General features: G+C 38.9%; 1 protein-coding gene across 7 annotated transcripts in view; it reads right to left on the minus strand.

Annotated features, from left to right (window-relative positions):
• Positions 1-6,657: 6,657 nt before the first annotated feature.
• Positions 6,658-14,729, minus strand: part of ect2 (epithelial cell transforming 2) — a 51,508-nt gene continuing 43,436 nt past the window's right edge. For 5 of the 7 annotated variants that reach the window (XM_008407827.2, XM_008407826.2, XM_008407828.2 and 2 more), the window contains 2 exons: positions 11,779-12,307; positions 6,658-7,692 (listed from right to left, as the gene is read on the minus strand). In XM_008407827.2, coding sequence (XP_008406049.2) covers positions 11,810-12,307 — 498 coding nt within the window. In that variant the 3' untranslated portion in view covers positions 6,658-7,692; positions 11,779-11,809. The remainder of the gene's footprint in view (positions 7,693-11,778; positions 12,308-14,729) is intronic. The other 2 variants (XM_008407831.2, XM_008407833.3) reach the window with 1 other exon arrangement.

Consider the following 14,729-nt stretch of genomic DNA (forward strand, 5'->3'; position numbering starts at 1 on the left):
TTCCTTTACACACTAAGGAAAATGTAGGTTTTGCATAATCCACTCATTAATTATACATGAGGTTTGCAGAATTATAATATTTGTTTACCAGTTTCAAAGCACCTTGGGCATAATTAATCTTTTTAAGATGTCAATACAGTAACAACGCCCACAGAGTCTCCTTGCTATGTCTTGCCACTCAATAAAAAGCCACTAATGAATTCAGCTGTGAAATGAATGGATGTCGTTGAATGAATGGAACGTTTTGTTCAGCAGTTTTGATTTGCAAGGGGAAACAAAGTTGATCATTGTTTATCCTTCATACTGACTACCAGGAAAAAAAATATTGTCCAATCACCTTTTTTTTTTTATTCCACAATCTTTGTAAGGTAATTAGAATACTGAAAACATTTTGTTTTTGGAAAAAAAAAGTTTTAATTTTTAAATATGATGTGTCCACTACAGTCGACATCTGAACCCCATACATTTGAAATTGAACCTTGATGGCAACCAGTTTGTCCTAAAGAAAATATCCAATCAACATAAGAATGAATTTCACATTGACAAAACTGAGCACTGTTGCCTAGCAAGAAGGTTCTGGGTTTGATTCCTGACTACCAGACCGACAGAAAGTTTTTGCGTCAGGACTAGAAAAGAAATGGTTTTCCGTCAGTGTGGTATCTGTACAGGTGATGTCAGGTATCCTGATCGTGTTTGTGAGACTAAAATTCACAGATTTCCAAAATCTGAAACTGAAAGCCTTGCTTGGATCAAAGCTTGTGCACGACCGCATTTGCAGCTCGACCGTCATAGGATCAATAAGAACAAAGTGTCTGCTGGTGTAAGTATTATTGCTTTGCTTTCTTTGTGTTAATGAATGAAAAAAATAAAGTCAATAATAAACACATCCATTATGAAAACCTTTTAGCCAAGTACAGCATACAGTACCGATACAACTTCTACATCCTGAAGCCTGTCTGTTACACAGCCTTACATTAGCTGAACAGATCAATATGCAATGTGTACCGTATCTGACATACATTAAAGATTTTATTTCACCTGAAAAGGCTTTTTACTTAACTGTAATCGTGTTAGCCACGCTAGTGTAACCCAGCTGTATTTTATTTGTTTGTTCTGTGTTATTTGCTTTTCTGTATTGTTTTTACTTTATGGGTAGTGTCCCTTTAAGAGCAAGGTACGACATCACTTTACGGCAGCGTTCCGACTGCAGTTACTAGGGAAACTCCCGGGCTTTAGCGTTTCAGAGCTGCTGCGGAGCAGAGACGTGCATAGCCTTGACTTCTTTATGTCTGATATATGATGTTTTCCTGCTAGTGCATTATTGTGGCCGATTTTGGGGAAAGGAACACTGGGAAGGTGCTCCTGTGCCTGCGGAGGAAGAGAGAGAGGCTGCGGAGTTTCTGTGTCTGTGGACGTCGCCATCCCAGCCAGGACAACCTCTTTCATCGTTTCGTACGCATCAGACACGCACACAAATATAGAGCTCTATATGAACTATTTTTTTGCTGGCCAACTTCTTTTAATTTAATTTTTTATTTTTTTTACCAAGGACCCTGAAAGGATTCCTTATGACCTAAATGTTTTTTTTTTCTTTTCTCTTTGTGGGTTTTCCAGGAAAACTGTATGACAAAGTGTTGAGACGAAGTTGGATGTGTTTCAGTCCAGTAATTTGTAATAAATAAACTGGTTGATAGTAAACTGCTATCTGAACCCGAGTAAATTCTGTTCTTTGGTTACACTAGTACCGAGTACCGTGTATAAGTCCTAGACCCATTCGAACCCTCAAAACCATGAATGTCCGACTCACCCAGCCTTGCAAGAACAGGCATCAGTGATCTTGTCCACAGCTATATTTATGCTGAGGATCTGCTGTTTTCCTCATCGACTGGTAGCATTTAGCTGCAACTCGCACAATGTTAGAGGCATTGCGTGGCTAAAACACCTTGATGTCGTCCAAAAAAGATGACATGAACTTGTTGGTTCCCTTGTCCATTGTCGTGGCTGATATTTTGTGAAAATCCGACAGAAATGCTAAACTAATCGACTCAGAAATACTCTGCAGAGTCAGTCGAAATGAAAAATCCCATAGAAGCTAAGCTCTGCGAAGAGGTTAATGTGAGACATAAAGTCACGTGGGACTTTCGAGGGGCGTTTCTGGGCGGAGCTTGGGAAGGTCCATTCCATAGTCTAAATCTGCTTAGTTGCATTTTTCGGGGTTGCTACTGCCTCCAGTGGCGTGGGGGTGGTAACACAGCTAATATAATTATATTACTGAATCAGAATACCGCAAAGTATTTTGCTAAGAAGGGTTCGGTGACACTGCACTGATGTCAAGAAAAATAAGTTATCAGGCACAGCTAATGCAGTTAAGACACCTGGAAATAAAATGAGAAGACAATGAACGGAAGGCAATAAACTAGAGCAGGAAAAAAGAAGAAATAAACTATGGAGGAATCAATGAAGGTGAACTGAGGAGGAGAACAAGAAAAGAGGGGTGGTGGGGGGTAGTGTCTGAAAATAAGCCCCACACAGACAAAATAAAACAGCTCCGCCATCTTTACTGCAGCACAGCTTCACAGCCTACAAATTCCCTTATAGATATTTTGTGGAGTGGAAAACATTTGATGCACCCTGGTCAGAACCAAGATGGGGAGAAAGGAGCAAAAGACAAGAGGAAATGAAGGCAAAGGAAGAAATAAAAAAGTCTGCAGTTATTTTTATGTAATAGAATTTCAAGAGGCAGGAGTCATCATCAGGAACTGGATCAACCAACAGTGTTAGTTTTTATATACGTATGAATCATCATGTTCCAACACATTGACAATCGTCAGTTGCTGGATTGAAATGTCAGTGATCCTAACCTACATCTGGGATTGTTGGAGGAAACTTCTTTCACAGAAAATCCACTCTGGTGCATTCAGGGACCTAAAAGATCCACAGGAAAAAGCAGTGGTTGAGGTTCAAAACCTTTTTGAAGGTTTTGAACCTTCAAAAAGGTTCAAAACCTTGTCGCTAAAGGTTTTGAACCTTTTTGAAGGTGTCGCTAAAATTAGAGCGACATGGGAGGCAAATGCCAACATTTGAGCATTTGAGCTCAAATGTTGGCTCAAATGCTCAAATGCCAACATTTGAGCATTTGAGCTCAAGTGTTGGCTCAAATGCCAACATTTGAGCCACACTCTTGTGCTAAGAATTATTGTTACTAAGATTTCAATTATTATTACTTATATAGCTAATAATTATTTACTGCTGTGCAGAATATGATAAAGATATAGTATATATTTTTAGTATAAATTCAGGGATTTCTAGTCATACAAAATAAGTCATTATATATGAGGCAAGTTCTTCTCTGTCCTTTGATGCTAAAATTAGAGCGACATGGGAGGCTAATTATTCTGTAATCTTGTAAGGCTGTAATGGCACCAAATGGAATTCTAATCAAACCATTAGGATGGCAGGTTACAACATAAACAGTCATTTTAACACAAAGAGTGTGTGAGCCTTTGCCAATGTGTGTGTGTGTGTGTTTAAAACTCATCTGTTTGGTTTTGCTGAGCACTACATACTACAGAGTGTACATAGTGTACAAAAATGCACATACGGTAAACATCTTCTTGCTTTTTTCCACACTTACATGTTTCAGATCTTAAAATTGATTTCAAAATCAGACAAATATAACCTCAATAAATACAAAATATTATTTGTTCAGAAAAAACTATCAAATCCAAAATGTCAAACACACACACAAATGTGGACAATTTGGAGAGGCCAATTAACCTGGCAGTCATGTTTTTGGACTGTGGGAGGAAACCGGAGTACCTGGAGAAAGCCCACCATGCACAGGGAGAACATGCAAACAACATGCAAACTCCATGCAGAAAGACCGGGACCGGGAATCGAACCCAGAACCTTCTTGCTGCAAGGCAACAGCTCTACCAAATACAAATACAATACCAACTGCGCCACTGTGCAGCCCCTAAAAATGAACCCATTTAATAAATAAAGAAATCCTTCCATGGGTGATCCCACAATAGGCAAGTTCATTTTATAGAGTTACATTGGTGCTAAGCGGTCCGGTTTGCAGCGGCACTAACTAAAGCAGCACGTTTAAATCTCACTGATCAGTAAATCGGGATTTTTTCCCGTTGTATTAACAGGTTTACGTCAGTCTGCCCATTCCTCTGTATTTACTTTAGTTTCAGTTCATTCTTGCATTTCATTTAGATCTTCATTCATTTCCATTTGGTTTCCTTTGATTAGTATTATCCTTTCTTAGTTTATTGTTATGTCCTCTTTAGTTTCTCCCGTTAACAGTGATGTCAGTAACGCGTTACTAACGTCGGACCACTTTTTAAAAATCTAACTCGTTGCTATTTCAAATTCAGTAGTCAGACTACATTTACTTATCGAAATCACTTTGCGTTACTATCTTCTTTTGGAATTTAATTTAATCTATGCGTGCGGTCGAGTGATCACCGTTTATGCGACATCAGCAGCGACAGAAATGTAAGCAATGGAGGGAGATGTCAGATGCGCATTTTGTTGCTAGAAAAACAGGAACTATTTTCAGTTTCTGTCGCCAGTCTGACGATTATAAGTGACTTTGGGCTTGTTTCTTTTTTAAAAGTCGCTTGGAAATTTAATGAGTCCCGGGTTGCGTCTTTTTGGGCTCGTTTTTGAACATGAAGTTTCTTGGAAATACGCAAAGAGACTCATAATAAATCCCAGAATTTGTCTGACATCCAGTTAGTTTTATTCCATAATTTCTGCAAACTGCAAACATCGAGACTGAACAATGCAATAAACGTGAAAACAGTCACGAATGAACGAGTCCGTAAAGTTGTGCAACTAAACGCCATTGTAATCATTAAGTGTCACCAATCTGTGCAGCGGGACATCTGAATGGTGGAGCCGCAGGAGGAGATCTGTGCGCTGCGCTCTGACGCCAAACGCAGGGCTGTAGCAGAACCTGGAGGCTGGGGAAAAGGTGGGGACTTTAAAATCCTTCTAGAGTTTTCCAGACAATAGTGGAACACACAGAAACACACACAAATTACTACGTTTTTTTGTACTGTTGTAAGCATTAAACCATCTCCCCTTCAGTTCAACCTTATAAGTGGAGACACATTGTTGATGTTACCATTATAAAATAGCTTACAATTAAGTATTGGCAAAGCTCAATGTAATTTTCACAGGTGGCGGAGCGTTGCTAGCAGTGAAAGTAACTAAAAAAAGTTAATTTTAATGTAACTTGGTTACCTTCTAAATTAAGTAATCAGTAATCAGTTACCTTTTCAAGGAGTAATCAGTAATCCGATTAAAGTTACTTTGCCATCACTGGTTGGTTGTTAATTTGTTTCCCGTTTTTAAGCTCTTCACTCATTATGTCATTCACTGCTGCGCTGCGCAGCCTCAACATGAGTTTCACCTGATCTGCCACTATGAGCTCTTTCACTGTTCAGCGTGAAACGGCGTCTGATTCTGTTTTTATGCCGATTCACATCTAGTTCGTTGCTCCGTCCTATTAACGGGTGTTCCGTTTATCTGTGCTACCCTTAAATTCATCCTACCTTGTGGTAATGCGCATGCGCACATCGATGAGCAACGTGCGCGTCTTATTTTTTTTTTTTTACCCCCTTCGGCGAGCTAGATTTTATTTTATACATTTGTTCGATATTTTTCATGTCAGTGTTAATGTCATGATGCTGTTAAGTGACTCCATAATACTTTCAATTTGACTCATTAGGATTTTATTAAAAAAAGCTTTGTTCTAAATTTCTGTACAACAAACAAGTCTGTTGAAAAATATCCATGGTTCCGTCTCATATTTCTATGGCTTTAAACGGATCTGGAACTTTAGTTTTTCCACTGAAAGCTCTGGTTTGCACAGTAAACGCCATGTGGGCGAAATTTTATAGATGATACTCTGATGTCCCATTCCCCTGAAGGCAGCACAGAGTTGCACCACCAGAACCTGACAAACACTGAAGAGAAGAAGAGTTATGATTGATAAAACTATTAATGTTACAGAGCTCAGTCTTTTTGCAAATAGTTCAAAGTTTAAATTGCTATTGCTATGCAACTTATTTGGCCATTTTGTGCTAAATTTAGCAACCAACATCAGAAAAGGCACAAAAGATTTTTTTTTCACTCTTAGGCCTACCGATTTCAAGTTGAATGTCATTTGTATTTTTCTTAGACATCTTAAAAATTAATTTTTATTCCCATGGCTTTTTTGTTCTTTGGGAAACTAATAATTCAGTAATGTGTTTTTCTTTTAAGGATTTTTGATGGTAAACTCTGAAACAATAAAAATCAAGACAGCAACAATAGTGATAGTAATATTAATCATAAAATAATATTCAGTGCAAGTAGCCTACATTTTCTTTGATGGGGCGGTGGACAATGGAAAGGGGGGCGCTGGCCCAAAAAAGATTGAGAAACACTGCTTTAGGTGAAGTGGAGGTTCACTTAAATGTTTTCCATTATTTAAATAATTAATTTAAAATTTCAGCACTTATATACATTTAAAAACATTTTTCCAGCAAAGAGAAGAAACATTTATTTGAATGCCACTGACTTGCTAAATTTAGTCGTCAACCCAACAAATTAAAATTGAGTATTTTTTAGTTTGTTCATAAAAGACATATACATAACCAAGTTTAAGTGCATTTAATAAAGAGATAAAATAACGAGTGACAAACATTAAAACATAATGACAGACAAAATGAGAATGAACATAAATAGCAATAAAAAGATTGGCCACAGTCTAACTTCATGAAGAAAATAAATATGTACACTGATACAACACCCCTATGCCCACACATTGCAGACAATAATGGGTATACATAGAAGCAGACTAAAATGCTTTTATTCTTCCCAACCTTGTGATTAGTTTTATATAAACTGTAAACAATGACAGTTTACATGCAGAAAATAAAGGTAAAAACACCTCTTCCCACTAAAAACATGTCAGTTTAGACGTTTGTGAAAATCAAACTTTGTTATTACAGGAAGAGCTGAACATTAATTGGTTAGAAAAGCCTCATTACAATAACATTAGCAAACATGTTGGAGTCCAGAGACAATGAGGGACAGATGAACTACTATGTACTCTTGCTCTACAGTTACTGTCAATGTGTCAAAAAAGCAAGTAATGTTAGTCATGGAGGATATTTAACTGCAGCATGTCAACAATATGTGAACTGACCAATCAGATGAACAGAAGTGGTCCTTGATAATGCAGGACATCAGCAAAATAGCTTTTTTCAGTGTACAGTGAACCTCAGCATGACAACATGCCATTCTAGCTAGGAGTTCGTAATACCAGCCACATCCATGGGCTGGGCTTCAGAACCTGCATCAAGATGAAAAACAACTGGTGCATCGTCTTCATTCTGCTACGGAAACAGGACAATTCTGATACTGGCAAAAATCAGTAAGTCCTTTCTGCAGATTCCTTCTCCAAAATACTGTCACATTTCCTGCATGTGGAAAGACTGTTCAGAGCTGGTCCTGAGACTACTGCTGATTTAACCAGAAAACACATTTTCTGAGTTTATCTTGGCGGTGGAGGAAGCTGGTTCACCAACCAGTGACATATCAGAAGAGATGGGTGGATGACCGGGAGAATGTGTGGTACTTCCTCTCAAACATGGTTGGCAGGTTGACCATGGAGGGGGAGTGGTGCGCCTTCAAACAAACAAACAAAAACAAAAAACACCTCATTAATAGAAGCATGGACAAAAAGAAATAGAAATCTAATATTTTTCCCCATATTTGCTGCTAATAGATTTAGGTTATTAAAAAGAGTTATTTGCCAAGAATAGGAGTTCAGTTCTTTGAAATCTGATAGTGTGACTTGCATGTAATAATTTTTGCTAGAGGGGTGTAATACTGCATATTCAGGTCCAATAGATAAATATAAGATCAGTATTGCCACTACGAATACTTTTTATGTTTACCATTAGGTGTCTTTTTCTGTATTTCTATTAATTACTTTGTTCAAACAGAATTTGGATGCTTCTGCATTGAATTCTGCTTTTTTTTCCGATGTTGTGCCTGGACCTTATCACCGACTGCATAGCACGGCATTGCTGGACTTCTAGCCCATGCTTCATTTTAAGCTGGTAAAACAAATTGCTTGTATTCCTCTCTTCCACACACTTTGCAGATTACATTTTTCTGCTCCTGGTTTTACAGTTTAACCCTCCGGCAGTCTAAAGAGATGGGGTCATTTAAACCCCACCAGTTTTTTTTTTTTTTCCCTGTGCGCAATCCTGCAAAAAAAAAAAAATAATTAACGGGGCACAAAAAACTTTTTGGTTGTTTTGTGTGTTGGTTTTGGAAAGACAGTCAGACCGTCACCCCGCTCCAAGGTGTTTCTTCACTGTCCGACCGTGATATTTGCTGTGCTCCTACTGAGTATTGCGCTAAGACCGCAGGAGGGTTAAGAGACGCTTTACCTTGTGCACGTCCAGGCGATTTCACGCTTACTTCGCCTGCGCATTTAACCCCCGTGTCCTGACTGTCTCACCTGGACATTGTCGTGAAACCTGGTTGGAACTGATTGAGATCTTTCCAGGACACACAGAAAACAGATTATAGAAGCCCAGAGGCAACAAGTAATCTAGAATTATGATTTAATGTTGATTGAAACTTATATAACCTTTGTTGTAATGAAACTTATATAATCTGTATTGTGATAGAAACCCAGAAGAAACAAGAAACTCAGTATCATGATTTGAGGTCATTAAAAATAGTGTAATCCTCATTTTAATAATGTACCGCCAATCAATGTAATGAAATATGTGAACCTGATTTAAAGAAGTAAATGTGAGAAATTATAAATGAAGTTAGATGAGATGTCTTAATACTGTGTCACAATGTGAGAGGCTGCGTGAGAAGAAAAGATGAGAGAATGGAAAAACCAGGAAGTGGGATTGTGAAATAAGCGAAAGCCCCAGATGTTGAAAGAGGAAGTTAGCCAAAGTGGCTGATGTAATGGTCCAACGGGAGATTGTGTAAGCGCAACCAAGATGTAGAAGTAGATGGTTGTGTAAGTCACAGAGGCGCACATGGCTGGAATACTGAGAGTATAAAAGGTAGAGGCAGGAGAAGAACGGGGTTCTTTGTTCCAGCAGCGATCGAGGCAAGTCCATAAGAAGATGCAGGATCAAGATTGGGGCCATACTGAAAACTTCACGCTGCTCTAGAAAGGAACAAGATCCGATAATCTACAACCCGGGGTTCTGATTCGCCATCTGCCTAACTCTCAACCCAAGAAACATCTCAACGATGCTGCAGTGGACATGGGGGATAGACAAAGATCACCTATGGATAAAGAACTGAGCTCATGAAGAACATTCACCAGTTCAACTTTGGATTTATTCTGAAAAAGGACTCTGCTACGGCAAGATGGGTCCCTGACCATGGAATTTAGAGTTTTCTACTGCCAAGATCAACTCAGCATCTGGGAAAGAGTGGAACTGCATCTCAAAGCCTCTCTTAAAGTTTAGTGACACAGTATAGGGACTAGAGGGAAGTGTGTTTTCTAAAATTCTTTTATATTTTGATCTTCTGATTTTGATTGAAGTAGCTGTATGTTATTTTCCCCGCTAAAGCTTGCTAATAAAATATTAAAGTCTACTTGATGTTTTTTGGACAGTTAAATTAATTAAGTCACAGGGATAACAATTCTTCTGGTTAACATAAAATCAATGTTCATGATCCTAGTGAAATGGGGGGCTTCAGACGTTTCTTTAGTTATGATAAATAATGACCTTGGGACTCGGGCAGAGTCTCTAAAATGATCTAGACTGTAACAAGTGTGTTATTGATAGAGAAAGAGCTACCGTTAACTGGGGTGGTTTCTGGAGTCGGGCTACCACGGGCTATTTGGATGTCCGATCCATTAACTGTAAAAGGTCATAATCTCAGGATCTGAAGGTAGTTAGAGTCTAGACGCATCTTTCTCGCTTCCAGCTTAAACAGAATACCCTCTATAAACTCATCTGTGGTAATACTCAGGAGGTAGAGGCTTCACGGACTCGTTAGACGAAGAGCTGGTCAGTAGTCAGTCAGCAGGAGTTTGAGAAGAGGTAGGGGTGTGGCTGACTATTGCGTAATAACAACATCTGCAGTGCTCCTTCTAAGAGCCGTGCCAAGACCACCAGAGGATAAACTTGAACTAGGACCAGATATTTTATGTATTTGCACCAGCCTTTTTAACAAGCTCTCTCTACTGATACACTGCGCTATCAGCAGTGTGGCGCTATCAGCCACACTGCTTCCCACTTGCTCTGTATTGATGCCGGCCAGTTATGTCATCAACAAGCATTACTGTGGTTGGCTAGTAGACTGCAGATCTCTTTCATATGTCAAATTTCTATTATTTCTACCATATATCATATATATTGCACATTCATATTTGAGAGCAAATAAAAATCTATTTGGAACCTATGAAACTTCAAGAGGGAATCTGAATATAACGTATCAATCTTATACTGATTTGGTATCGATGTTCATATTTTGGATTGACCCGCCCACCTCTGATTTTATCCTATGAATGTGCTGCTCTGGTGGTCTCTGGCGGTGTTATTTGTCATTTCAAAAGATAAACAAGAAGCAATGTAGAGAGAAACACAACTAACCAATTCCTTTTACATCAACTCAACAGTATGCAGAAAGTTCAGTCGTCCAAGCATCTCCATGTTTTTCAAATGTCTTAAATTCACATCTATTTCAGATTCATGTTTCCATTTTTTTGCAGATTTTTTTATAATATCAATTTGAAAGTTCACATTCCTTTTATAACAGACGTTCTACAACAATGCCAGGGAAGAAGAAAGGACAGAAGAGCAGACGGCGGGATAGATGGAAAGGCACATACATAAACATACATAAGCTTGATAAAGTAGGATCCCTGAAGTAAGGAATTTCTATATTTTCTAAAGCCACTCTATTCCTAATCAGTAAAGACCAAAGTTCTTCATGCCTGGCCGTTATAATTTTAAAGTGATTTCCAGTCAATCAGGATATTTATTCCCAATAAAAAAAAATTTAGACCAGCACTTTCAAAAGATAAAACCAAGGACGTTTTACCTCTGGAAGGCCTCCCAGCCATTCCCCTAATCTTTAGCTTCTGTAGAAGACTCTGGCTGGGCCACTCCATAGTGTTAATGTTAATTCCACTTAGAAGAAACACGTTTAAGAAATTAAAAGATTACTTCAATCCTAATTCTTCAGGAACAACTGTTGTAGTAATGTTACAATCCTCTATTAAAGCACAAAAAAGGAAAATACACTAGTTTGACTTGAAGAGCTTTGTCACCATGATGTAGAAGATATTGGGAAAAAACTGTCAATGGAAAGTTTTGTCTAAGTTTAAAAGTGGTTAATCCCATTTTTGTATTCAACAAAGCTTCACAAATAACATGTTGTGATTATTACCACCACCATCAGTTAGATGACCAGACTGATTCGTTGGAAACATTTGTCCAAATCAACCCTTAAAATCTCTGCCCCGCTTCTGAATCTCTGCCAGTTTTCAGAGACATCCTTTGAAGATGTTGTGTAGCTGAGGAGATCCTTGTTCTGAACTCTTACTGATGCAGGGTCTTAGCTTCTAAGGAGTTGATCTTGGTCTAAGATATCACCAGTGCCATTTGTTTTGTTAGTGTCAAACAGAACACACCACTGAGTGAAGTTGAACCCTACATTATAACCAGTATTGGTGAACCCTTAGAGTAGACCAGACAACAGGTAAACTTTGCTCACATGGGACTCCAGGAATAACATCAGCGGCGGTTTAGATCAGCATCTCTCTACGAGGACTGGTCAGTACAGCAGACTGTGGCTCCACTTGAGGATCCAGGCACGACTCAGAAAAGGTCCTGGTATTCAAGGTAACAGGCTGAGGATCTGGGCTTCTTGGCTGAAAACCTCCAGAGGCAAGACGTCTGGACAGATCCTGGCCAGACTGTGGTTGGATATTTTTAAGATGAGGGGAGCCATGACCAATTCGTGTGAAGATGGATTTCTGTGGGATTGACTTGGGTTGAATCGTTGGTACAGAATGAGAGGTGGACTTGTATTCTTGGATGACAGAGCTGTATTTGAGTTCAGGACCACCAGAGGAGTCTGATGCGCTGTAGGAGGAGTGTATTTTGGCTGGAGTGCAGGGGCTACGTATACATACAGGGATTCTAGGTTTGACAGGGGCATGATCCAAAGAGTTAGAGCGCTGAACCACAGCACTGTTTTTGGTAGATTTGTTCAGACTGAACGTGGAAGCAGAACGGGGCATCTGAGGTGCTCAACAGAAGGAAGACACACGGAGAACAGGTTGGGACATGAAAGGAACAGCCACAACATCAAAAAGAGAAATTAGTAAAAAACCATTCAAGTCCCACAAAACATTTCAATTGTAAAATATACATTTTTAAAGAGTTTTCAATCTATAGTTTGATAGTAATATTTTGCATCTTTCAGATAGTTGAGCTTGTTTTCTCCCAAACAAGCACAACTTTTCAAAACTTTCATGAACAGCTTCAGGGCAGTGGATTCATGGAATCAAGCTTTAAGATACAGCAGATAAACACACCAGACACGTTCAATAACATCTTTCTAATATTGATTTTGTCCCAACTGTGCTGCAAACCTTCCTGATCTGCAAGTTCAGACTCTACTGAATCTACCAGGATCCTGCATGTCGTCCCACACCAAGGAGATCTTTTCATACCCCAAAACGCCAAGTGGGTCTTCTTTTGTTTCATCTCAACTTCCCCCATACTCATAGCTGAGCAGAACTGGAGAAATTAAGAGGAGCTAAACATCCATCAGTGTTTCTGAAAACTTGTGTTAAAGGGCAACATTACCCCACTATGAAACACCTCTGGTACTGGAAATCATCAGAGTTGATAAAGGAATTGTGCTCACTGGACACCTCATGAGATTCTCCTCATTTGTGCCATACACTCAACCAAGTGTTGGAAACATTCCCCCAAACTAGGGCTGCACCGACTCCAAACTGACAAGCGTGTTAGCCAGTAGGGTCTGCTGCTGCTGTAGTCTATCAGCTTTCAATGTGTTGTGAGCATCTCCCTGCCATCACTGATGTCCCCTTTTTTTCTCCACTTTGATGCACAATTTCTCACTAGCTGCCCCAACGGCCTGAGAGTCTGTCAAATGAACAGTTGTTCGTACAAACATGGTCCATGAGGGATTTTATCACTTCTGATGGGTGTCAAAATGTCTTTTACATGAATTACCTGATCAAAACATCACTCTCTTTACAGACTTACCCTGTAGTGCAACCTAACGTCAAGTCCACAAAATCAATAGTTGTATGTAAATCTTCCAAATGTAAGGGTTCATTCTACCTAGGTCTTGGTTCAGTTGAAATAAACTCTGGTGCGGTTCAAAAGCATATGTGAATGCCAAGTCGATCGGAGACCGCTCCAAAAGCAGACAATGGGCTACACTGCAGGGCATTCTGGGTAAATAAAACCATAACAAACGTGTGTCTAGAACTAGCAGGAGAAACAGCTAGTAGTTTTTAGTCAAAAACAAGAGAAATCCTACAACCGCTACAATCTCACACTTTTCCAGTGTCTTCTTCAGAGGTCTTCTTGTCAGCTCCTGAAGTTGTTCTTGGTGTAGCGCCACCTCAGACGAGGGGGGGAAAAAGATTGTCTACTAGCATAGCTAAGCTAAGCAGCCTCTGACATATCTTGGTCTGTTTTTTGTAAGTCTTGACTTATGTAGTCTAGCTGTGGTTAAGTTGTGATCCAATAAGGCACTATCAAAGCAAGAGAACATTTCAGGCTAAGCCCTGGTCTTGATGACACATTTTGCTGTACAACAAGAGAAAATGTATAACTGACAATATAAAAAAAAAACCATAAAGCAGCAAAATGCTAAGATATTTAAATAACTATGTATTCTTCTTTTTAAATGTCTTTAAAAAGAAAGACATTCTTGGACAAAAATATATGGTGAAAGTATCTAATATGTTCTGCTACTGTTAAAGATCTGTTTTTGTGTTTACTTGAAAGTTACAGAGGGAGTTTGCTGAAGGTATATCATCTCATCAAAGTGCCACTGTTCTGTCAGACCTGGAGGCGGTTTGAGCTTCATTATTTTGTAGGATTTCTAGTAAATTTTAGTACTGCTCTAATACTTTGAGTGAGAGGCAGGATTATGTTCCCTAAAGGTTGTTTCACTGACAGTTCTAGAAGAAATAACAAAAATATATTTTTTAACAGCAGAAGTAAAACTAATTAAGGTGGTTTGGACATCGTGATGTTTGTAGGACATTAGGATTGTCCTACATACAGGGAGTATCAGAACTATTTAGGGACTGGATATTTTTGAAACATTTTTAGGAACATATTCCTCCATAAATGCTTTCAATTAGAGCTGCACAATGTAGCGCAAGTCTATCATTGGAATATCAAAGCATGCAATATGCATGTAGTATACCAGGAATGAAAGGAGCATGAGTAAATTATTTAGGTATCAGCCGCTTTGTGCCAGTATGGTAGCAGAGCAGTTGGGTGCTTTCCCTTCCTGTTGAGCTATCCAATAAACATAGACTGATTAGACATGATACTCAAGGAGGACCACAAACTGCTAACATATTTCTGACAGAAAGAGCATCAGAAAAGTGTTGAAACAATGTTGTAGAATCCTAAGTGATGATGTGCCACTATCTTGTTCCTACTTCA

The sequence above is a fragment of the Poecilia reticulata genome, chromosome 4, assembly GCF_904066995.2.
Source record: "Poecilia reticulata chromosome 4, P_reticulata-male-v2, whole genome shotgun sequence".
Taxonomy (NCBI): Eukaryota; Metazoa; Chordata; class Actinopteri; order Cyprinodontiformes; family Poeciliidae; genus Poecilia; species Poecilia reticulata.